Consider the following 26,750-nt stretch of genomic DNA (forward strand, 5'->3'; position numbering starts at 1 on the left):
GTATTGTATTTTTTTAATCATAAAAAAGAAAAAGACAAAAGAAAGCATTATTTAAAATAGTAAAGCATCAGCTGCTTGTTGCCCCAGGAGTCTTGTTGCCCCAGGAGTCTTGGGCCCCCACCTGGGAGTCTTGGTGCTCCTCAAACACAGACCTCTGTGTGTTTCAACATGGACACTCAGGGTCCTGTTAGAGGGGGGGGGGGGTTCATCTCTGGAGAGACGCCAATAGCTGGGGTCTGTTGCCTGTCGGGTTGCTTCTAGAATTCTCTCCATATTCCGTCTCTCATCGGGCGTATGAGTCTGATTATGGAAAAGCACTTGCTGGTGTCCTCATTATTAATTGGTAATGTTGGTAAAAGTCCCTTACATGTACACAATAAACACTAGGACTCAAACAACAGAAGCAGCAGACATTATTAATCAAAAACATATCTTTAATAACTGAACATGTTCTGCTGCTGTGTTGTTCCCAACAGAACACAATGAATCAATACTTTAAAGTCATTCACAACACGATCAAAAGCTTTTCCAAGACTGATATCTCAGGGCTCTGAGATATCAGAGCCCATAAGCGTGAAATGTCTGGAAAATATACACAATATTGTAGTATTGTGGTAGAAATTAATGATTATATTCTATGGTAAACTGATTATTATGAGGTATTTTATACCTAATAGTGGAAAACACACGGTGCCTAGGTGTCTGGGTTTAGAACAGATGGAGCCCCCCCTAAAAGGAGCAGGGCTATCTTTGCAGACCATTTGTTGTCTATTTTCTGACCATTCAGGTTAAAGTGGATTTATGACTGACTGGAGGCAGACACCTCAAGGAGAAGCTGCTCTGTTTGTGTGTATAAAAAGACGCCACAGTTTGTGAACGAGAGTGACTCTTAAGACCCTACTCGGCTGTTATCGTTGTTGTTTTTCTGCACGATAAAGTCTTTTGTCAATTCTTGCTCCGGACCCCTCGTTTTATTTTACTCTCTCTCTCTTGAATTAGCCTAAGTGTTTTAAATCTCGATTAATCCACGACATAATTTGGCGTCACGACCAGGAGGAAATAGGGACTCTCCAGCTGCCGGGCCAGAGGACGGGACTCGAACGGATCATACGACCAGAGCTCAAGGGTAAGTTGTCTTGCCATATATAGGATAGAGTCGTTTGATCTGTTCTTGCCCCGTCTGAAACGCTCAGCAGCAGGTAAAGTGTCTCTTTGATCAAACAAACTAAAATTATAGATAAATGAGCGAGTGAGAGATACGGGGGCTCCGCGGGAGAGATTGACGTGCGCGCGCACATGGGCCATACGCGCGTCTGTGGTTCTAAATGACCAAGACGCTTTGTGGCTCCCTATTTTGATACGAGTTGTTGTTATTTGGTGTTTTGGTTAAGTAAGCTTACTGTAAGTCCTGTGACTGTCTTGTGGAGGAACGAATTAGTGGAAAGTTCTAACAAGGACAGGGCCAGCAGGCCCGCAGGTCGAAAGAAACAGACCTGTAGGATCTTTTCTGACAGTATCCTATTTGGGGTTGAGTTGTCAGTTGGGAATTAATTCAGTTGTTTTTATTTGAGGAGCTTTCTTGGGATACTGACTAGTGAATTTTAAATGCTCATCTTGGTGCAGTTGACCTGCAGATCCTACACCAGGTGAATTTCTGATTCCGATCTTGCTATTTTGAGAAAACAGGCTTCTCGCACTTTTTGAATAGATAAGTCTCTTGGTTGGGATACCGCTTCAGGTGATTAGCTAATCCTGATCTTGGTGTTTTGAGAAGTTTCTTGTTTGTTCTTGATCTGTTCGAATGGTTATGTATTCAGCCATTATTTTAAAAGAATGGGCCTGTCGTTTGACGTTCCGTTTGAATGAGTTTTGACCCGCTAATCTTCCAATCACGCTGCAGTGTTGGATCTAAAGAAAGGGCCAGTCTGTAACTCTGATCTTGGTGCTGTGTGGCAATAGGTTCTTGTTTGAAATTCTGGTTGATTGATTATCCATCCGACTGTTCATATTTTAACCAAAAGGCCAGTTTCTACGCTCGGTCAACCTTTTATTTGTAATTAATTACAAACAATTCGGACATTTTTCAATATAATATAAAGAAATTGTATGAATAGGCTTATTGTCTGTATTTAAGTCGTGTTAGGATTAAGTTACCTCGGAGATTTTTACGACCCGGTTTATTTTTTGTTGATTCTGTCATAAATAAATTAGGCGGACAGAGAATAGTTAATTTGTTTGAAGTAATTGATAATCATAAATAAATTAGACGGATAGAGAATAGTTAATTTGTTGAAGTATTGAATAAATGTGTAAATCTTCTTTGACTTAAACATCCCCGCGCTGACTCTAACTGCACGTGCGCGAGCAATCTCACAGGGTACGAGCAGGAGCCTGCAGGCCAGGCTTAAAGATAACAGTGAAGGGTGGGGGCCACATTCCAATCTTCGGGAGGGAGACGAGCGCTTGGGAAGAGTTCACATCTGTAGCTTAGAGATAATAAAGTATTTAAACTAACTAGTAGGATAAACTCAAATAAATTAATAATAATTAATAGTAATAATTTAAAATGGCACCAACAGCGGTAGAGATTTTGAGCAAAAACAATCCATTGCTCAGAGATGAGATAACAAGGATCTCTGAGAAATGGGAGAAAGGAACAGCTAAAACAAGCACGATATGGCCCATGGGAGGGACTTTTGATCCAATAATGTGTAGGGACATGGAGGTAGTAATAAGGAACTACAAACCTAACAGAAGTGGAAAAAAGGCCTTAGAGATGAGAGACAGGGAAAGGTTAGTGCTAGCTTTGTTTGAAATAGAGGGAGAGAGGTGGCGCGCAATACAACGAGTGGCCAGAAAAATAATCACAAAGGAAGAAGAGGCTCAACCTTTGCCTCTGACGCTTGAGCCACCGCCATACAAACCAACTAACATGCATCCACTGATAACAGACAACGTGGAATTTAAAGGGGAAGTCACACTAGATGAAGGAGATAATAAATGTAACACACAAGGGAGGGTCAGTGGGGACCCAGGCACAGAGGTGTCTGGCTGCAGTACATCAATACAAAGCCCCCTAGTACTCCAGTCACGGGGGAACCTAAGGAGAGCACGAAGGGGAAGAAAGGCACCCGACACCCTCCCAGGTAATTATCCTATTCTAGTCAAAGGACAACAGGTCCAATATCAACCGTGGGGTTCACAGGACTTGGAGGGAGTTATTTCTAAACTCCCTAACATTCATAACGGGGCGTCTAAATGGATTCGAACATTTGAGGAACTCACAGTGGGAAAGCTAATGGCAGTGGGGGACCTGAAAGCTCTGTTGGCAAGAGTATTGGGGTTATCTAAAATGGAGTCTGTACTGAGGAATGGAGGGTTGGATATAATGGACGTAATGCTCGATGGGCTTTCACTTGATCGCTACAGAGTGGCGATGTGGGCCACACTCAGAAGGGAGTTCCCTACCCATATCGATCATAAAAACATGAGAGGTCTCCCTATCAACGACACAGAGAATCCTGCATCCTACCTCCAGGCCCAAGTGGACAGATGGCGCTTGGAGACGAATGAGGATCCTGAGATCCATCCTGTGTTTTCGGTCATGTTCAGAAACTCTGTGATAGAGATTCTACCTAGCCCAATCAAAGTTAAGCTGGATGATGTGGTTGGACTGGTTACAAATAAAACTCACAGAGACTTCTGCGATCATGTGGTTCATGCAGTGGACAAATATCGGCAAAATGAACACAAAATACAGGAACAAAGCAAAGAGGTGCAGAGGAAGCTATCTCAGCTCCAGTTGGAAGAACTCACAAAAAGAGAAAAGGAGAAGAAAAAACAGGTGGTTGTTTCCGAGTCTGTTGATACAATATTGCAAGCCGTCCAGCAGGGCGCACCACAAACCCAACCTCCTCAACAGGCATTCTCTACCCCAGTACAACAGCCTCAGAGCCAATGGTCACCCACTCCACCATTGATATGCACCATTCAGATACACCTACATAATACTGGAAACCCAACAAATGGGAATAGGCCGAATCAGAATAAGGGGCCCAAAGGTCAGTATATAAACAATTTACAACAAGGACACCAAGGACAGTTTAGAAACAATCAACAACAAGGATCCCAAGGACAACGCAAAGGTCCTTTGATATGCTATGGGTGCAACATGGAAGGACATATTAGGAGGAATTGTTTGGCTAACCCTTATCCACCACAGCAAGGACAGGGTAACAGCTATCAGGGAAGGCAGGAACAAGGAGGTAGCTACCAGGCAGGTCCCTTTATGGGACAGGGATACTAGGGGTGCTCAGAGAATCCACAGGGGGAGGGTCAGCTTGTAGCGATCACAAAACAAGCTGATGAGGAACCAATACTGCAGGTTCTGATAAATTATAGAGGCATGCCAATGATGGCTGACACTGGAGCCACTTACACTTGCGTAAGTTCAAAGTTCAAAAATATGCCTCTCACCTCCCCATGGCAGGAAAATTCACCAAAACTTTAGGATTCTCGGAACACACGCAGTTAATACCTATGACAGCTCCAAGTCATAGGTATAGCTCCATTCTTATTTTAAGTTGTATAAGTGAGCGAATGAGTGAGCGAGTGAGTGAGCGAGCGAGCGAGTGAGTGAGTGAGTGAGTGAGAAAGACATTGAGTTGAGTTAGAGGGGTCAGAAGAAGTGATTTGTGAAGAGTGAGACAGAGAAGAGGAAGAGTGTGTGGATTGGCAACGAGAAGTGGCGATGAGATTGGAGAAGGCTTTCCGGTTAGAATTTTCTTTGGGGAGAATGATATCTTTTGATGGCCTTTTAAGATTAATAATCTAGTTTTGGAGTGTGTCCAAAAACGAACAAACCGGAAAGGAAAGGATTACTGAAAGTGAAAATGGTTATGGAGATTTGTGAAAGCAAAGGAAGTGGGTAAAGAGAGGTGAAGAAAGTTAGAGAGAAGGAACGTAAGAAAGGAAAACCCGCCGGTGGTGGCTGGACAGAGAGACAACAGAGAGAAAGAGACTGAATTTGCATTGTGTTTAATAGATTATTTGTGCGTTTGGATGTACTCTGTAATTGGTTCCTGAATGTAACCCTTGTCCACTGTTGTAGAGAAAACATAGAACCACCACTGGGATTGGTGATTCTGTGGCTCTTGGAGACTTTGCATCACGTCGGAACACCATGTGGTATAGATCATTACATCTTGGTACACAGAGCACTGGTGAGACAACAGGTTGGATCAGAGGGAGAAGGTGTTTGGAGAAGGGAGAGGAATATATTGACAGCAAAAAGGGCGGATGCGGACCGACGCAGAGGTAATAAATCAGCGGAGAGGAGGCTGGGGGTCGGTTTAGCTCAGGAAGTAGAGGGTGTCTTGTAACCGAATGGTTGCTAGTTCGATCCCCATCTCCTCCTAGCTGAGTGTTGATGTGTCCCTGAGTAAGTTACATTAGGAATAATTATTTAGACTCAAACATGAGCAATTAGCGTTAAAAATTGTCTGCACACCACACTCCACAGGAGTCAATGGGTTCAATGGCGCCAGGGTAAAGTGACTCATCAAACGAGGAGCGGACCCAACCCATGGACTCTGCGTGGATAGGTGGATGTTATTTTGGTGCTTGGACCTGACGAGGTCTAGGTGCCAAGATAACAACACAAATAAAATATGTCCTTCGAGATTATGATAAGTAATAGACAATTTATTAAAAGTGATCTTATAATTTAGAAAAAACAATCGGCAATACTTAAAAATTAGATCAAATAAGTACGATAAAACGTTATCCAAATTTCTAAATTTAGGTTATCCACAATGAAAAATGTAATTTAAAATAAATAAGTAAAATAAAATAACAAAGGGTGTGTGTGAGCCTGTTCTCATGTGTGTGTCAGGGCTGCCGAGGTAGGGGAGAATCCTCTCCTACTCCGAGTGATGGAGTACACAAGGGGATACACAAGCATACTTCAGATAAAACAATATGGTTAATTACTAAATAGAAACAATGTATCAATTCAGTGTTGAATAAACTAGTTAAGATCAACATAGAGGATTTGGGTTTGGTATAGTAGTGAATCAAAATATGGAAAACACTAAATGCAAGCAATAGGTAGAATAAAAGGTTTAATTAGGTCGTCCAATTTGAATAGATAGTGAAGGGCAATCGGGTAGGATTATGAAGAGAATTGTGATTTTGAGTAACGGTTAAAACAAAAGTGAGTCGCCCAATATTGAAGATGCAAGTTTTAATATTGTGATTTTTGTTTTCTTTCACATCTCCCTAGTTAAGGACAATAGGTGGATTGACGCTACATCTGCTGGGAAGGAGACATACATGCTATGTTGTCAAATTGGATTCGGAAGTAGTGGGTTTACCTTCAAATGCCACTAATACTGCTGCAACACTTTAATAATTTTAACTGATAAATTATATTTTGTTTTATAGTCGCCCTGATGTGCATTCATGACGCACACATATGGCTGCATAAGGCAGATGCGGCTGAAGACTCTGTCTCCATCCCTCCACTTTGCGATCTATACCACCATATAGGTGGGGATTGATCGTATCCCAGGTACGGCATCCTGCAATAAGCCAGTATGGAAGGCTGGTTAGCCAACGACGGGTAAGATCCCACCTTGAAGCCCGGGACAACCTAATTCAGGCACAGTCACGATTACTTGGCAGAGTCACTGTGAGCACTGGCTCACCTGATCATGGAGTGACGGACTGCAACCATCATAGGAAAAGCCGGCTGATGAAAGGTGGAGGGGGAACAGGAGTCAGATATGTCAGCTCTGGCAGCAGAGGTCGTCTTGAAACGGGGCATGTCGCGTTTTATTTCATTTTATTTTACCTTTGTGGCATAGAAGGCCACTAATGCATGTATGTTTTTTCGGTTTAGTGCATGACTTCGGAACAGCGTGGTTTCGGGTGGCTGATGGTAAACCCACCCATATTGGGTTTAGGATTTGGACATACTGGTTTTGATTTCCCTTCCCAAAAGATTGGTTTCAGTTTACTGATGCTTAAGGTTAGACTTTCGACGTTGGGTGCACCAACGGCGTTATTAGATTTGTTTATCATTTAATGCGTATGGTTTTGACCATTGCGCAAGGGGGGAGGTATTGAGGAGAATTAAAAAATTTGAAAACAAGGTTTTTCTTCACCATACTTGCAAATAATGATTAACATCCAGCTAAATAAGTGTGAAATATTTGAAAAAACAGTGTTCAACAGATGGGTAGAAGCAGTCCCATCAGAAGACCAAAGTGCGGCTACGGTAATCAAGGTTCTGACTAGAGAAGTCATGCCAAGGTTTGGAATTCCGTCACAAATTAGCTCAGGCAATAGAGCTGCGTTTATTCAGAAAACACTCAAACAAGTGATTTAACATCTGCATGTCAAACAAAGATTAGGCTGTGTCTACATTCCTCAAACCACAAGGTATGGTGGAGAGAGGAATCGGACGCTTAAGACAAAGATTAACAAAATTAAATTAGAGTACTAAATTAAAAGACTAATGCACTACGACTGACACTAATGAGTTATCGCATGAAAACTAACAGAACGACGCATCTAACCCCGCATGAAATGTTTACGGGTCGACCCATGCCTTCACCTGTCATTCGAGGGCCTCATAAAGGACCTCCATTAGAACAATTGGAAACTGAATTAAGACGCTATTTGGGACAACTAACTGGCATACACAGGCTTATTTTTCAACAAGAGAAAGACAGAGTTCCAGAGTTGGAGAAGGAGCCACCAAGGGGGGTGGAGCCAGGTGACCAAGTGTATCTCAGGATGTTCAGGAGAAAGTGGAACTAGCCCAGGAGAGAAGGACCATACAAAGTCACCAGCGCAACACCAACAGCCATCCAAGTGGAAGGAAGTGCCACGTGGTATCATCTCAACCACTGCACAAAAGCTGCTCAACCCAAAGCCAGAGACGACCGTGAGAAGGAGGAGCCAGACGCAGACACACGTGGGGCTGACTAGCTGCCCCAGGACCAGATCCAGTCGAGCCAAGAGATACAGCAGCATGATGATGCTGAAAACGGGGAGCCTGTTTCTGATCCTTTACGGGTTGTGCCAGATTTCGCTGGCACAAGCACAGACCCCGAGGAAGGATGAAACCACGGGGACAACACAAACCTGGAAGGGCCAGGAATTAGGGGGTGGTAGGCCTACTGAAGAAAGCCAGAGAGGAACACAGGATAATCCGGCCCAAAATCATTCAGGAATAGTCAACAAGAAAGGGAAAATAGTCTTATATGCTCAGATACCACCGCGAGACCAAGTTAGTGAATTTGTGTTTACTGTTATGTCGGATAACCAACCGTTATGTGCATTAACCTTCCGCCAGAATCATGAACATGTGCATAGGAAAGATCAGTGTGAATTACATATCCAATTTAATTCAATGAAATGGTGTCTGGCATAGAGGAGTCGGGTGACTGGGAGAGGATGCTCTATGGGGAGATAGATTGGAGTGAAACTAGAGAGGAGACCGGAATGTGAGAATCAGACCCCTCATGTGAACCACAACCATTTCAGACAGTGTGAACAAATGGACATTGGACTAATGGGTTTCAGGGCTGGTGGCTGCAAACAGAAGCAACAACCACGATGCCCAAACCCCCCACGTTATATAGTATACCGGTATATGACGATAATCAGAGCTATTCAAATCCATGCAAGCTTGTTGACAATCTTAGTTTTTAATTTGTATTATGTTTCACATTATTGAATGTATGTTATGTCAATTTTTAATGTATAATATGGTGTCACATATTTTTGAAATGCCAATTTTCAATGCATGCTGAATGATTATTGATTATTATGCTGTTTATGATTATTATGTAGGTATTCTAGATACACATTTGATATAGTTGCATGATGAATATAGAATATTGTGTTATTATGATTAGAAAGGTTTTATGATTACATATGAAACAACTTGTAGGGATTAGAGTGTTAATAATACACTGCATTTGGTAAATCTTTTTGGCCTAAAAACAGGTTGAAATCCCTGTCAAAGCTCTGAGGTTTTTACCGATGACCAGATGTGGTGTCAATTTGGCAAGGGCTTAGTAGCATATAGGCTTAGCAATAATTCAAGTAATTTGTTGGAACCTTATTGGCCCCAACAAGGGGGGATGTGTGGTAGAAATTAATGATTATATTCTATGGTAAACTGATTATTATGAGGTATTTTATACCTAATAGTGGAAAACACACGGTGCCTAGGTGTCTGGGTTTAGAACAGATGGAGCCCCCCCTAAAAGGAGCAGGGCTATCTTTGCAGACCATTTGTTGTCTATTTTCTGACCATTCAGGTTAAAGTGGATTTATGACTGACTGGAGGCAGACACCTCAAGGAGAAGCTGCTCTGTTTGTGTGTATAAAAAGACGCCACAGTTTGTGAACGAGAGTGACTCTTAAGACCCTACTCGGCTGTTATCGTTGTTGTTTTTCTGCACGATAAAGTCTTTTGTCAATTCTTGCTCCGGACCCCTCGTTTTATTTTACTCTCTCTCTCTTGAATTAGCCTAAGTGTTTTAAATCTCGATTAATCCACGACAGTATAAACATGTTTAGATTTATCATCAATCAATAATTAAAATACATTTGACATTAGAAATATAGTGTCTGTAAAACCTGCTTCGTTAACCTTATGGAGGATCTTAAAAGTATTTTTCAGAAGCCCAAGAAAATGTAGAAAATGTACTCAACTGGATTACAGTTGAGTTTGTATATGCATGTGTGTGTCAATATCTGTGTGTGTGTGTGTGTGTGTGCGTGCGTGTATTTGTGTGTTTATGCATGTGTGCAGTATGCTTGCAGTATGTGTGCGTGCGCGCATGCGTTTATGCATGCATACATGTGTGCGCGCCCGTGTGTTTATGTAGGCATTCATGTGTGCACGCGTTTGCATGTGTTTGTGTGTGCATATTTGAATGTTTATATATGCATGTGTGTGTGTGTGTGTGTGTATGTGTGTGCACCGAATGTGTTAATATGTGTGTGCGCGTGCGTTTGTATTCATATATACATGTGGTACTGTGTGTATTCGATATTCCTATGTGTCCTCAGACCGGGAGATGATAGAGAGAGAGACTTTAAGTTACACAGAGACACTGACTGACCAAACGATCGAGAGAACGAAGGGAACTCAAACCCAGGGAGGAGGTCCTCCTGGGTGAAGGTGGACTGGAAGGTGTGGATGTGTGTCAGTGTGTCTGAGGACCCTCCTCCACCTGGGGACACTCTGTAGAATGTCAGAGTGCCAGCAGGCCGGTCCAGATACACTCCTACTCTGTTAGAGCCAACCGAGAGGAGACGTATGACTGTTCTACTACCGTTGTACCAGGCAGTGTAACAAAGACCATCATTACAATGAAGACTCCAGGACCTGTTGTTCCTTCCAAGGCGGCTGTCAGCCCCTCCTCTCGATGTGATTCCTCTGCGTGCCACTCCTATAGCAACACGTCCTTCCCACTCAACCTCCCAGTAACATCGGCCGGTCAGAAACTCTCTACACAACACCTGGGGACGGGAGTGAGATCCCTCTGGGCGATCTGGACGTCCAACCGCTGTCACCTTTCTGTTGTCCTCAGACAGAGAGAGTTGTCTGTGGGCTGTGTTTGGGTCCAGTGTGAGTTCACAGGCATCTGACGGAGAACGAGACATGGTGAGCTGCTGAACCATCATCATCATCATCATCATCATCATCATCATCATCATCATCATCATCATCATCATCATCATCATCATCATCATCATCACTAGTATTGTGCTACTAGTATAGTACTGTTTCACATTCATGGACTCTACAAACATTAACTTAGAAAGACTAAATAATATCAGAGCTACTATAGTGTACCAGTGTGCCATAGCTTTGGAAATAGTGCATATTGTTTAGAAGATAATTTAAGTTAAACTTAAATGTAAATCCCACGTGTGCATGAGTGGCTGTCCCCAGTCAAACAATGAAACATGAAAAATGTATACACTGAATCTACCGCAATATTTACACTACGTAAGGGATAATGTATAGAACGCCGGTCATCATCAGGAAAAATAAGCTTATTATTAGGCTTATTTTCTATAATTACCGGCGACGTTCTATACATTATCCCGCTTATTACATGGCTACTTGCCAAAACTAAAAAATAACTTCACTCTATGGGCCCTATTTTAACGGTCTGAAACGCAAGTGAGAAGCGCCAAGCACAAGTAGCTTTGTGGGCGGTTCTATGGCGATGTTGCTGTTTTACCGGCGCATAAATGACTCTTCTAATCTAACAAGGGTGGGTCTGAGGTAGCCTAATTACCCGTAGGTGTGGTTAGGGCGTAACGTGCAATAAACCAATGCGAGTGCCATCTCCCATCCCCTTTAAGGACGTCTTTTTACAATTTATTTGTTAGCAGCATTCGTAGTGTTGATCAGCAGAGAAATAGTCTGCCAAAGACGTTGACGTCGCTTAGCAACTGAGTACGCTGGGGTTGACAAGTTACCAGGCTACTTGCGGAATGATACGAAAGACGGCCAATTATACTTAGCAATAGTGAATTATCAAATATAATTCCCCATTGGAAGTTCTGAAGGGCCCATGCAAGTGAGTGGAGCGTTCGAATGGAGCCATGTGGCTACACCCCTGAATCTGAATGACCGGACGTCCCCTCCTGCTGTGGGATGGTCTTTCCATCACAATAGTCAGTGTGTGATGTGATAAATCAAACCGACACTTACACTTCTTTAGAGCTGGTTGCAGCCTACACACTCCACCGTGCTCCACACTTGGGGGGAAACAAAGTGAGAGCAGCATGTTGAAACATTCACCGTCATCATCTGCTGTTGCATCACTTTCTAGACAACATGAGTTACGGCTGCATCAGACTACTTCATCTAGCAGTGGCTTGAATCCTTGCAGGAGACTTTGTCCCTGAGTGGTGAGCTGTCCTCTCCATACCTGAGAGTGTCCAGTCTCCAGAGTGGATCCTCCACTCCAGCAGAGAGCAGCGCAGCTCCTGAGTCTCCTGGGTGATTGTAGCTTAGGTCCAGCTCTCTCAGATGGGAAGGGTTGGAGCTCAGAGCTGAGGCCAGAGAAGCACAGCCTTCCTGTGTGACCAGGCAGCCAGACAAGCTACACACACACACACACACACACACACACACACACACACACACACGCACACGCACACGCACACACACACACACAATTACTTTTCTGGAGTTAAATCTGTTCAATGTCCTCTGATGTTGAGCTTGTGGTGTAACTGTGTAACTGAGTAAAACTGACCTGAGAGTTTCAAGTGTACAGTGTGGACTCCCCAGTCCAGCAGAGAGCAGCTTCACTCCTGAATCCTGCAGATCATTGGTACTCAGTTCCAGTTCTTTCAGACTAGAGGAGTTGGAGCTGAGAACTGAGGCCAGAGCTTCACAGCATCTCTCTGACAGATGACAGCCATTCAGCCTTCACACAAAATAAACACTCATGTTAGGAACTGTGATCAATGTTTTAGAAAAATTGAAATTTTACACACATGAACAAAACATAATTATTGTTAATAAACTGGATCTTTAAATATTAAGAGTTAGATTTCACATAGTTCCCTTAAAAATAGATTTAAAAAGAGGCTGTAATTAAATCTTAATAAATGACTTTAAAGTCCCCCTTACTGTCTGATTACGTGATAATCAGAATAGAAGTGTTACAACACAAACCTCATACTGTCATTAACAAACTCAGAATGTGTTACAAAACATCCCTCATCCTCTCAAAAAAGCCTGTATTTCACCCCGCTCTAAACTATCACCGTCCCGTATACGGGGGTCGGTGGCGGGGCACTATTACTATATTTTGAGTTCACGTTTATATTTCTAAATGAAATGTTGCAGGCATATGGATCAATTAGAATATCCACCTAAACAACAAGGTGTAACATTTCCAATGATACCAAAGTCATGGAGGTGGTCATCACAGGTACTAAGTTATATGCTCAGTTATATAGCTGTCCTCTAATGTGGAACTTGTGATGTAAGTGTTTGACCTTTAAGTAAAAATGACCTGAGAGTTTCCAGTGTACAGTGTGGACTCCCCAGTCCAGCAGAAAGCAGCTTCACTCCTGAATCCTGCAGATCATTGAAGCTCAGGTCCAGCTCTCTCAGACTAGAGGAGTTGGAGCTGAGAACTGAGGAAATAACCTCACAGCATCTCTCCGACAGATGACAGCCATTCAGCCTTCACACAAAATCAACAGAACATGTTAGAAACAAAAACAATAATAAATATAACCGCAAGCGGTGATTAACAGGGTCCGAGCAAAATTAAAAGTCAAGAACACACTAATGGAAGATATATAAATATGACAAATAATTATGAAGGAAAGATGTTCCACTTAATGCAATACTGTGCCACGGCTTGCAGGTGAGCTGCAAAGCATTGGCCGAATGTAATGTTCAGCTTGTTCATAATGCTATAATCGGGCTTCGAAATCTCAACCTAAGGATCAACTGTACAAGGCATTATCCCATTGAGCCACTGATAAACCTGAACTGCAGCTGAAAAGACTGAAAAGAGTGGTATATAGCGGCTTTTGACACGAAATTATTTGATTAACGTATACTACGTGCGGAGAGCATTCACTCAATGTCTTTATCTCATTTTTGACGGAGGTGGCGTTTAGAGGCTTTTGCATCTGAACTCTTTCACATTTCTTAAGTGAATTAAGGGCTTTCTTAAAAGCATATACCTGAAAAATCTTTTAAATTCTGGGGAAATTAAACCTTTGTAGTCAAGAACACTAACGGAGAAAATAGAAATATGGCAGAGTTAATTCTGAAGGAAGAATTGCATACTGTGTCTTGGCAGTCAGATTCTTGGAAAAGAATGAGTCGGAATGTTGATTGCCTGATGAATTTCAGGTGCTGTTCAATGTTGTGTCTTAAATGAGTGGCAATGACAGAATGTCATGTTCAGCTTGTTCATAATGTTCTAATCAAGATCCAAACTCTCAACCTATGGATCACCAGTACACAGCATTATCCCATTGAGCCACTGACATTCCTGAACTGTGTGAAGCCTCATTCACGTAGTGAAAATGTCGATTGAAAAGCACAGAACATCAGGAAAACTCCAAGCACACATTTCACAAGAGAATTAAGGGCTTTCTTAAAAGAGTACAGATCTGAAAATGTGCACTATTAATGGTTTCTAATAACAAAATGGTCACATCGGCAAAATGGGTTGAGACTGTGGACGTTTGGCTTTTCTATGAAATTGTGGGAAAAGTAAACAGTTTTAGAGCAGAAGACCAGGGTGAAATAGATGCATCTGATTTTAGAGATTAATACGATGAAAGAATTTTGAGTCCAGGTCAATCTCGTAAGGAGAAATAAGGCTAGTTCATAATTTTTTTAAATAGCGCCACCTTTGGGTGCAGTACCACAATTTGTTTTTTTATTAGTATTTGAGGGTATTGGTATCCACCTAATAATATTCGTAGGTTTTTTTTACACAATAACAAAATGGTCATATAAGAAAAATGGTCTAACTGCTCCAACTTTATTGGCCAATATTTCTCAAATGGAACTAAGTAAAACAAATTCTGTTCGATCATTTTTGTTAGGTTTGGCCTAAAGACTTTATGTGGCGATTTTGGTGAATTTTTGATTATTTTCGTAGCCTGTGGTTCTTTTTATCATGTTTAGCTTTAATATGAAATTGTGGGAAAAGTATACCTTACATTTTATAAATGTGTCTGATTCTAGAGATTAATATTTGGAAAGAATTTTGAGTCCAGGTCAATCTGGTGAGAAGAAATAAGGCTAATTCAAGATTTTTTACAATAGCACCACCTTTGGGTGCAGTACCACAAATTTGGGTTTATGGGTAGAGGGGGTTAATGAAGCAAGCATTATCATTTTCTCCTTATAAGCCGTTTTCACACATGTCCTCCGTATTTTCGCCGCATTTGTATATATCAGGAGATTCGACCCTGAGGGTGATTCACACTTGCTTTATATGCGGACATCAATGTCGTTTAGACATCAGTAGAATCAACAGGGGTTTAGGGGGGTGGGGTTGCACGGGGCGAGATATGACGTAGGGTCTAAGTTTGCAAGAGGCCGGAGAGGTGCGGCCGCTGTCACTCTTGTTTGTTTTGGTTTGACCACAGACAGCATTGAGGCAGAACGGGCAGAACTCATCGCATCATCTTAAATGTTGCTGCTACGATGCATCATATATTCCGTTGCATCAACAACATCCGAAGCATCGACCGATGAACGATTGGAGCATGAGTTAGAGACAAATAGAAGAAACGACGAAGAAGAAAGGTGTCACGAACGACTGCGTTGTTACCGGTGAAAGAGAGCACATTATAAAAAGCACTGGGAAAAATGTAGTGGATTTTTGTGTTTAACTGAGAAAAAAGGAAGGGGAAGGACGGGACCCTATAATGTTAAGCTAACTAATATATTTTCTATATACGCTTGCAGCTGTGATCTCATACATTGTCATTTATAGTATGATGTGTACTTTTAGAGTTATGATATGACCACCTTTTAGCGTTCAGCACGAATGACTATGAAAAGCAGGGACAACAATTACATATTTTTTAACCATTCAGCAAACAAAAGGCTGAACAAAAGGTGTTGCAACATGATAAACTCTTTGCTCTTAAAGCAAGTGAAAAAAAGTCTGGTTGCCTTTATAGGGAGAGGGTTTTAAAAATGAATGCTGAACATTTTGATGGACAATTAAAAATTTCAATTACTTTTTAAAAGATTTTTCCGTTAGCCATTCAAAATGTTGCTGTTGATGCTTTCAGGGGACTTTAGTGTCCTATCATTGTCCCGTGATATGATTTAACTCATATATACTAGTCAATACCTTAGATGCTTAAATGTGACTAAGACGCTTAAAAATGACTAAATTTTATAGTTAGTCTAATATGTTGAATATTGAAAAAAAAATTGTGCAGTGTTTTTAAATGGTTTTGTATATTAATATTACTTTTCGCGTGTACAGTACATGTTGGAAGTACAACTACAGAGACTTTTTAAATAATATTTCAGCTTTTATATTTAAGTGCAATGTATATTGTGTTGTGTGTATTGTAGTATATGTTATTAGTGAACCTACAGAGATGTTATATATTATACAACTTTTATATTCTCGTATGTATATTGTGTTGCGGGCATTGTAATACATGTTACTGGTGAACCTACATAGATGTTTTGGAGGATTTGAACACTGGCACCAGCCTCAGAAGACCTTCCTCTGAAGCAGAGTATTTCTTCAGGTCAAACACATCCAGCTCCTCTTCTGATGACAGTAAGATGAAGACCAGAGCAGACCACTGACCAGGGGAGAGAGATTCTGTTGAGATGCTTCCTGATGTCAGGTACTGTTGGATCTCCTCCACTAGAGAACAATCGTTCATCTCATTCAGACAGTGGAGCAGATTGATGCTTCTCCCTGGAGGGAGATCTCCATTTATTTTCTCCTTGATGTAACAGACAGTTCTCTGATTGGTCTTTCTTCCTGTCAGCCAAAGCAGACCTTGTTTGCACTGAGTTGTCAGTGATCTACTTCCTGTCTTTCCCAGCAGACCTCGTAGGAGTTTCTGATTGGTCTCCAGAGAGAGGCCCAGGAGGAAGCGGAGGAACAAGTCCAGGTGTCCGTTCTTACACTGTAAGGCCTTGTCTACAGCACTCTGGTAGAGGAAGAGTTCATCTTTGCCGGAGGTAGCTGGTACTTCTGAGAATAGATTGACACCAGTGTTGATGAAGGACTGAAGGACATAAAGTGCAGCTAGAAACTCCTGGATGCTCAGATGGACAAAGCAGAACACCTTGTCATGGTACAGCCCACACTCCTCTTTAAAGATCTGGGTGAACACACCTGAGTACACTGAGGCTGCTCTGATATCGATGCCACACTCTGCCAGGTCTGCCTCGTAGAAGATCAGGTTGCCTTTCTCCAGCTGGTTAAAAGCCAGTTTTCCAAGAGAAACAATGATCTCCCTGCTCTCTGAACTCCAGTCTAGATCTGTTTTAGCTCTCCCATGGTACTTCATGTCTCCCAGTATGGACTGAACCCTCAGGAAGTGGATGTACATCTGGGTCACGGTCTTGGGCATCTCTTTTCCTCTCTGGAATGGTTGGAAGAGGTCTTCAAGAACTGTTGTAGTGATCCAACAGAAGACTGGGATGTGACACATGATGTGGAGGCTTCGTGATTTCTTGACGTGGGTGATGATTGTGCTGGCCAGTTTCTCATCTGTGAATTTCCTCCGAAAGTACTCCTCCTTCTGTGAGTCATTGAAGCCTCTCACCTCTGTCACCATGTCAACACACTCAGCAGGGATCTGATGGGCTGCCACAGGGCGTGTGGTTATCCAGATGCGAGCGGAGGGAAGCAGGTTGCCCCTGATGAGGTTTGTCAGAAGCACGTCCACCGAGGTGGACTCGGTGACATCAGTCAAGGTCTGGTTGTTCTTGAAGTCCAGAGGCAGTCGGCACTCGTCCAGACCATCCAAGATGAAGACAACTTGGAACCGGTCGTATCTGCAGAAAGCTGCTTCTCTGGTTTCAATAAAGAAGTGATGAAGAAGTTCCACCAAGCTAAACTCTTTCCCTTTCAGTAAATTCAGCTCTCTGAAAGTCAAGAGAAATGTGAAGTGTATGTCGTGGTTGGCTTTGCCTTCCGCCCAGTCCAGAGTGAACTTGTGTGTTAAGACAGTTTTTCCAATGCCGGCCACTCCCGTTGTCATTATTGTTCTGATCGGTCGATCTTGTACAGGTAAGGGTTTAAAGATGTCTTCACATTTGATCGGTGTTTCCACCTTGGCTGGTTTCCTGGAAGCTGTTTCAATCTGTCTGACCTCATGTTCCTGGTTGACCTCTCCACTGCCTCTCGCTGTGATGAGGAGATCTGTGTAGAAGTCATTCAGACCTGTTGGCTGTCCTGCTTTAGCGATTCCCTCAAACTCATTCCTGAACTTCTCCCTCAGATGAGACTTGATTTTATGTTGGCACCCAACAGCAACAGCTCCTAAATGACAAAACCACAGAAGACATCATTCAGTGCATTGGGATATAATTGGACACATTTAAATACTTCCTGTAAAATGGTAAACTTCATGACATTTAGTGGCATCGTTACTTGTGGTTGAAGTAGTTACTTGTGGTTGAAGGTCGTGACAAGGACTTCATGTTACAGATTCAAAATGTTAATATCTGGATTGAACCATTTAACGTGATACAATGACATTAACAAAACCTATCTGTTCCATCCATCTTACCTGATACACCCACAATAATCCTCTATATATGGAAAAAAGCATTAAACCTCAGAGTCTATTTCTACCATTTCAAAATAACAGTATATTCAGTTTTAAAATAAAAGCTTCCACTCTGTTTGCAAAATAAGAGTCTCTTACCATCCCACAGTGTGTCGGCCAGTTCCTCCTGGTTCATCTCCATCAGGCAGAGCGTTGTGATGTCTACCACTCCCTCTATGGCCCGCCTCCTCTGCTCCTCTTTCTTACCATCCACCTCCTCCTCCTCCTCCCTCTGACTCTCTGAGCATTGTGGGTAATCTGGGTAGAGAACCCTCCAGAGCTTCTTCAGCTCTTTCTCTAGAAAAGCGTGTGCATTCTCCTCAGCCCTCTGGAACAGAACAAACATCAAGGAGAACTTTAATCAGAAGTAACCGAGGACATCAGAAGCATCTGTCCTAGATTCACGTCCCGTCTAAAGAGGGAAGCCTGGAGACAATTAGCACCACAAGAGATGCTTTTTAATGTTCCTTTAGAGCTAAAGTCAATTATCCTGTTGGATATTTACACACCTTGATCAGCTCTGTTTGATGCTGCTGTACAGATTGAGCACTGGTAACCTTCGACTTCTCCTGGTGTTTTCTGTGGAGAAAACACACACACACACACACACACACACACACACACACACACACACACACACACACACACACACACACACACACAAACACTTACACACACACACACACACACACACACACACACACACACACACACACACACACACACACACACACACACACACACACACACACACACACACACACACGCACACAGGATATATTTATCCTGACTTGTAAAAGTCAGGTAGATAACAACCAACTGTTTTCATCGTCTGAAATGAGCTTTGACAAATGAGCTTATAAACACAAGCAGACACACATGTACACAAACCAACTCCTACCTCTTCTTTCTGGAGGGGCGTCCATCTTTAAATTCAGGAGGTCTATCCACAGAGTGGTCACTCTTCATAGAGACGCAGCTGGGTCCAGGGGACTCTGCTCTCTCCTGCTGGAGTCTCCTAGAAAATAAAGAACCAGGAGGATTTAAGGAGGTTTGATAGAAGCTGCATTTTTGTAATCTCTGATAAATCCTCACCTCTTCTCAATAGATTGATTTCCATCTTTAAATGTGACAGGTGGATCCATAGAGTGGTCACTCTTCAGGGAGACAAAGCTGGGTCCAGGAGACACCGCTCTCTCCTGCCGCTCTGGGCTTCAACACAACACACACACAACTTTGAATCAGTATCAGTATCAGACTGCAATTTTTATGCTGACAAGATAATACTTCTCAAAAGGCAGTTTCTAGGTGATCATCTTCATCTTGGCTAATTATATTACTTAAGATATTATAACTTGTTACTGAGATGTTTTTCTTGCCTCTGAATAACCTAATGCTTGAAACTAGAATAACAGAAATATAAAGCTGCTTGATCAACACTGACTAGAAAACTGCTTTGTCAAAGTCAGAACATCTGATTTCAAGCCTCTTATCCTTTCTATCTGTCATATGAAGAACAGACTATGACCACATGGAGTTCACTGCTTCATCTTGACCAGAGCCTAGCAGTCATCTAGATTCTAGACAAAACAAGCACAGAACAAATACACTTTTCATATCTGGGGAACTTCAAGCCTTAATGCTCATTTCAGATGTATTGCTCCAACAGATGGTTTGGTTTGGTGTTCACATTGTTTTGAATGTGGCCAATATGATGAATGACGATCTTCAGTTAGGTCAAAGTGAGGTCGCATTGTGAGAGATCCCACCTGAGTTGGATTCAGGACCTCATAAAGAAAGTAAAGAAAGCGGTATAAATCAGAAATGATCAGACTGACGCTCAAGGCACAGAGCGGGGCGTCACACAGACCAGATTGCATGTGATTTGTGCTGTTCACACTGTTCTGAAAAAAATTGGATCGGAGCCTTTTCCCCCTTTAACATCTCCCGCCTTTGCCTCCCCCTTCTTCACCGCTGAAGAAGCCCCCCTCCATGTCTCTGACCGGTCACCCTCTAAATCCTCACCTTTTCCCAAAAGACTGATTTCCATCTTTGAATTTAGCAGGTAGATCCATAGACCGTTCGCACAACCTAGGGGGGCGCTGGGAACGTGATTTTCTTTTGTAATTTTTTGGGGGGGATTTTAAACTTTCATGGTTTTCAAAAGAAAATTGTGAAGAAATGGGCTACCTGACATAAATAGCCTATTTTCATTTATTGGTTTCTAACCCCTCTACCGTCTCAGATACTTTTTACTGTCTATGGGCAGTGTAACAGTGGTCATACAGCGCGGTTCGGTCCTGCACACGCCCGGACTCCCGTTACATCAGCTATCGTCATGATCTCTATCGCTGATAAACATAAACCAAGTTCGTGGGTTAACAGTTCAATAACCAACACAATACAATCAAACATGGGGCGATAGCAAAAAAACAAAACTAATTTTGTTTCATAGCACGTTTTCCTCCTTCCTCTTGCTGTTGTTAGGTTCCAGCTGCTCTGAGCGTAGTCTCCACGAAAAGACTGTTGCATTTCGAATACAAAATATATAGGCCTTATTAGGCCTCTGCGCGCGATCTGTTTTCGCGGTGCCCGTGTTGCCCGGGCCGCGGTGCCCGTGGTTCCAGGGCTGTGGTGCGCGCGTTACCTGGGCCGCCGTCACGGTGAATGAATGTTCAATCTAACCATTTCTTCCTCAACTCTTCTTTCTTGGCCAATAGATCTGTCTCTCTCTCTCTCTCTCTCTCTCTCTCTCTCTCTCTCTCTCTCTCTCTCTCTCTCTCTCTCTCTCTCTCTCTCTCTCTCTCTCTCTCTCTCTCTCTCTCTCTCTCTCTCTCTCTCTCTCTCTCTCTCTCTCTCTCTCTCTCTCTCTCTCTTCCCCCCCTGTTGCTCTGGAGGTTTAATTGGGTTTATTACAGTGATGGACAGTGCTGTTAGCCAATCAGAGGTGAGACATTTGCATGTCATGAATATTCATTCATATGTATTTATATACTTTTTTTCACTAAAACCGACTCAGAGGGCATTCATTGCTATTAGTGTCCACCGCAAAATCAATGAAAAACGATGGATTGACACCTTTAAGCAATATAACACGAGTGTGAGTGGGGTTGTTAGTTTATTAAAAAATATATATTAGGGGGGGGCGCCAGAGGATCAGTGTAAGGTCAGGGGGGCGTTTGCTCAAAAAAGGTTGAGGACCACTGCTCTAGAGGGCATTATAAATTTGGCTCCATTGGCTATCAAATTGTTTCTTTTTATCTTTTTCCTATAACATTGATCTTTCAAAAAATCTTTCAAATACTCACCTCTTCTCAATAGACTGATTTCCATCTTTAAAGTTAACAGGTTGTTCCATAGAGTGGTCACTCTTCAGGGAGACACAGCTGGGTCCAGGGGACTCTGGTCTCCCCTGCTGCTCTGGGCTTCAACACAACACACACACAGCTGTTACTCAGACTAACGATGGAGTCAAGATATATCACTGCTGAGCTCTGAGATGGACAACTGTCACAGACAGTGAGATCCTCTTCCTACCTCTTAGCTTTGCTCTGGCGGCCATGTTCCCCAGACAGAGTGGTTTTAGAGGCTGGACCCCCCTCCTCTCCCTCCTCATCCATAGCAGACTGGAGACGTGGACACAAACACAACTACATATTCTTTCTACTGACAGTCAGTGATTGTTTATTCTCTGCTTTTATACCAGCTTTATATTGTCTCTGTTTAATTTGGTCGAGAGGCAGGGTGGTCTTTCCTGGACAGAGATTCCTAGACCCTCTCATTCTCAATGAGGGGGAAGATTTGGAGATGAAGTTTCTAAGAACAGCTGGGTCCAGGGAAGTCTTGCATTTGCAGTTCATTTATTTATCAATATTCTATTCTAATATTCACCTGCTGCTCTGGGCTTCAACACAATTTACACACAGCTTTTACTCACACTGCATTGTTATGCTGACAAGATAATTCTTCTTATAAAGCAGTTTCTAGGTGAGCATCTTAAACTTGTTTGAATCTTTTTTTACTAAATTATCTTATCTAATTATATTAGCTAAGATATTAAAACTTGCTACTAAGATAATGCTTGGAACTAGAATTACAGTATTATAATGCTGCTTGATCAACACTGACAAGTACTAAACTGCTTTGTCAAAGTCATAACGTCTTATTTCAAGCATGTTATCATTTTAACTCGGTACCAGGGAGTAGGCCAACATCAGAGGCCTGTTTCAGGTAGCTGGTTTAACATACTCTGAGTTTAATCCTGCGCTCTGAGTTGGTTGACTCAGAGTTCAGGGTTGAAAAGCAACTCTGGGTTTTCGGTTTCAGAACAGGTGATCAGCGTTGGGTTAATCAACTCTGAGTATGTTCACTCTGGGTTGAGGGCGTGCCTGTTGACTATGAAGAGCCATCATCAATGGATCTCTGATAACATGATCAAACATGGACCAAAAGCGTAGATCCACTTACTTTTCCCCCACGGAATTGGAAATTCTAATGAACGTGTATGCCGAGCAGTTACCCATTTTAACAAAAAAAAGCAATACCGCCGCGGCAGCGAGAACCGAGAGAGAGCTTGGCAGGAAATAGCTGAACAAGTCAATGCGTGAGTCAAATAAATTAGTAAAATAAAATAAGAGGAAAGTTTAATATCTTCCACTTATTCAATATGTAAATTGTGTAAAATAAAATATAGTTTAAACAGGTAAACTAATGTTTAATTGAAATCAAATCAATTGTGCTGTTTTGCCTGCTCTACCTAATTTAACAGCTATGTTCAACATGTATTATATATTTGTATACTATATTTAAGCAGTAAATGTAAGTAGTACATTTCCCAGCCACCCCAACACTGCCAATATTTAATAGGATTTAGATATATTAGAAGGCTACACCTAGGCAAAATGCATTATAAATATATATGTGTCTTCAAAATGGCGCTTACTGAATATTAGGGTAACATTTTCCTCCATGTTAGCAAATCGAAAAAAAGCAGAGGCCCGGCAGACTGGAGGGGGTCCACCACCTGCAGCCCTCACAGAGGCTGAGGAGATGGCCCTCAGCCAACAGAGTATGCGTCCTGTGGCTGAGGGCATCCCTGGGGGGAGCTCCTCTGATCCCCCCCACCCCCCAGGATAGAAGTGCCTTTACAGTATAAGAGGTTGGTTAGTCAAAATAATTAAATATGTACACGCAACCCAGCGCGTTGCAAATAAGATGGGGCAATATTCTGGCTCAAGTAATAATTGCACTGTCTAATCATCTTCTTCCAGTTACTGATGGCGTCATCGCCCACTTGAACCAGATGCCCTCACCAACCTCCATGCAATTGTAACAATTCAAAAGATGCAAAAGGATGCTTTGGAGATCCACATTTTGGAACATAAGTTATAAGTGGGTGAGGTGCAAACTGGGATACTGTTCCCTGCTCTAAAAACATACCCAATATAAATGACTTTTTTTTTTTGTGCTTTCAGAAAATAAAAAAATCCTCATAATAAGTAGATTGTCTTTATTAGAACACGAGCTGTGGTGGGACAAGTTATTTTGTTGAACAGTTTACTCAAAGGGTTTTACTTCAGTGAACAATGCAGACGATTATGCTGAGCATGTGCATGTAGAGAAGAACAGCATCTGGTTAAAAGCAGTACCAGGGTCTTTTCTGCCTTGCATTCTTAAAATGAGTTTCTTGACTTGCAGCAGTTATAGGTCCGTGGTTAGTCAGCTACTCTGATCATGGGAAAGCCACAACGTTGAAGTGACTGTAGTACAGAGCGGGTGGGATGCACGGGGCGGATCATTCTGCACATGCGTTAATTGCGATAAAAAAAATAAAAATAAACTTAAAGCATGCCCCCGGTGCGTTTGACAGTTAACAAGGGGGCTGAGAAGGTGGTCTAAATAAATTGCGCTGAAAAACGATAGCGCTCGTGAAGAAAATTATCAGGAAAATAAAGTATATTCAACCGGGGTCTTAATAATCGTTCCTCACGGAGATTCCTTCTGAGGATCGCAGCCTCTACGTCCACAGGCTCTCGTAGAAAAGGACATGCCATTTCTAACACTTCCTTCTGTCGGAGAGCTGCCTTTCTTATAGACAACAAACTCAGAGTAGGTCTAACCACCTCCCGAGCAGGTTAGGTCCACGGCGTATGTTGCCGCAGCAACTAACTCTCGGTTGCGCTGAACCTGCTACCTGAAACGGAAAACCCAGAGTTTCCACTAACTCAGAGCGAACAAACTCGGGGTTGCCTCAAAACCAGCTACCTGAAACAGGCCTCAGAACAACAACAACAACAACAACAACAACAACAACAACAACAACAAAATTGCTATTTCAGAATTTAATCAATATCAGAGTTTCATCTAAGAATTATTTAATAACTATTCATCTACACAGAATGTCTCTTAGGGATTCAAACATGTCAGATCAAGATCAAGTTAACCGTGCGGATATCATACATACTGTTCCCCATCTGCTGGTTCAACCACTTTGAAGGCATGTCCATATATGGGCTTCCTCAGGTCGTATGACATCATACGAAAAAGTAATAGAAGTATTTTGACCTCAACCGCTTGACTCCAAGCTGGAAAGTTTTGGTTTGATCCCCAATGTCCAACCTGTAGCATACTATAGAGCAAGAATCTTCTAAATAATTCAATAGTGATTTTAAATAATTGCAATGCATCGTTATATTTACTTTAACATTTTGAACGTGTTTTTACAGAAAACGAACCGTTAACCTATCGATTAGATCGCCCCTGCCCCGTCCCCCTCGCCTTTTGAACATGGACTGTCTGACTGCCTCTGACCACTACGCACTTTATTAATGCACTTCAACAATGCACTTTATACGATCATACTTCCATCTATTTATGGACTATGGACTGTCTGATTCCGCAGAACTCTATGCACTTCAATAATGGACTTGCTGTGTCTTATGTATTTTTTATTCAAGCACTGCTATAAAGAAAAATGAATGATTGCGCACTACTGGTTAGATGTTAAACTGTATTTCGTTTTATAGTTGTCCTTACTTGTGCAATGACAATACAGTTGAATCTAATATTGAATCTAATCTAAACATTCAAAGTTATAATATTTATGATATATCAGAGTTAAGTACAGTACCTTAGTGTTCTTCCTGCTGTGATGAAGTGCACATCACGAAAAACCCTCCAGTTAAGTAACAAGGAAATTATGTTGTGAACTATCCAGTTACTCCAGTTCCGTCTTACGTGTTATAAGCTGCTGTTCCATGACCTCAGTGACGAAGAATAATCGCTTTAATATGAACGATAAACAGAGAGCTCATGTGTAGAAGCTCATAGAAAAGCAAAGAGGCACTTGATAGTACAACCAGCCTGTAGAGACATCTCACTGATGTAGCTACCAACAGGGGTGGACTGGGACAAAAATTCAGCCCTGGCATTTTCTGTCCAGACCAGCCCACTACATTATCAGCACTAGGGGTGGGACAAGAGACGAACGGGAAGAACCCTGTATGTACTTTATTAAAACAATTTAATCAAGTACATACATCCGAATAATAGTACAGCACTGCAAATAGCAGTGCAAATTGCCTTTTTTTGTTTTTGTTTTTCAAGTTTGTGTCTCTTGTGCTGCTGACAAGAAAGGTGTGAAACCTGAACAGGAAGTTAACAGACATCCTGTGGTCGCTGCATCTCCAACCCCCATATCTACATAGCTACAAAACGCTTGTTAAATGTCACACTTGATCCAACGCTAATTTCTCTCTTGCAGTTTTTAGTCTGTGAATGGGAAAATCTTTTTGTGTAAGCCCAGCATTGGTTAAAAGCAGACCCGGACAATAATAACAAAATATCCTGACAAATAATCTAAATAGAAACATATTACAGACAGTAGCAGTATTAGAGCTGAAACGCATTTGTTTCAAATGTGACTCAGTCATTGTGAAACCATAAATAGAGAATTTAATTTTTTTTATCTGTAGCTGCGAGAAAAAGTCTAAGATATGAATTAATTACTCGTGGGAGTCGCGGACTCCCACGACTCCGGCCCATGCCATGAGGTCCCGCCCACCCTGGTTTCTGTTGTGATTGACAGCACTGCCAGGGCTCTCTGAGCCTGTCAGCCCATGATTGATTGACAATGACAAACATAGACCAATAATCTGTGTCGATGCTGGCCACACACTGCTAGCCCTCTGTTGCCCATTGGCCGGCCCAATTGGAGGGAATTTAGAGAGAGAGAAAAAAACAAAACATAGCGGACCGGACCGGCCCACATTGGGTCAACGGCCCACCGGGACGATGCCCGGTATGCCAGATGGCCAGTCCACCCCTGACGCACAGTATTTGGTTTGTTTACAGCCTGCGCGCAACGTGATTCCTGGCCAAACGTTAGTGATTGGTTATGG

General features: G+C 42.2%; 1 protein-coding gene across 4 annotated transcripts in view; it reads right to left on the bottom strand.

Annotated features, from left to right (window-relative positions):
• The window catches only part of LOC130386278 (NACHT, LRR and PYD domains-containing protein 12-like), a 64,196-nt gene that overhangs the window by 29,723 nt on the left and 7,723 nt on the right, over positions 1–26,750 (bottom strand). The window contains exons 7-18 of one of the 4 annotated variants that reach the window (XM_056595114.1): positions 21,889–21,977; positions 21,660–21,776; positions 19,447–19,563; positions 19,253–19,369; positions 18,861–18,930; positions 18,451–18,679; positions 16,235–18,062; positions 13,071–13,244; positions 12,303–12,476; positions 11,973–12,146; positions 11,753–11,799; positions 4,666–10,670 (exon numbers count right to left, since the gene is read on the bottom strand). In XM_056595114.1, coding sequence (XP_056451089.1) covers positions 10,042–10,670; positions 11,753–11,799; positions 11,973–12,146; positions 12,303–12,476; positions 13,071–13,244; positions 16,235–18,062; positions 18,451–18,679; positions 18,861–18,930; positions 19,253–19,369; positions 19,447–19,563; positions 21,660–21,776; positions 21,889–21,977 — 3,765 coding nt within the window. In that variant the 3' untranslated portion in view covers positions 4,666–10,041. Of the gene's footprint in view, positions 1–4,664; positions 10,671–11,752; positions 11,800–11,972; positions 12,477–13,070; positions 13,245–16,234; positions 18,063–18,450; positions 18,680–18,860; positions 18,931–19,252; positions 19,370–19,446; positions 19,564–21,659; positions 21,777–21,888; positions 21,978–26,750 lie in introns of those variants that run through there. The other 3 variants (XM_056595124.1, XM_056595107.1, XM_056595100.1) reach the window with 3 other exon arrangements.

Source organism: Gadus chalcogrammus, chromosome 1, assembly GCF_026213295.1.
Source record: "Gadus chalcogrammus isolate NIFS_2021 chromosome 1, NIFS_Gcha_1.0, whole genome shotgun sequence".
Lineage (NCBI taxonomy): Eukaryota > Metazoa > Chordata > Actinopteri > Gadiformes > Gadidae > Gadus > Gadus chalcogrammus.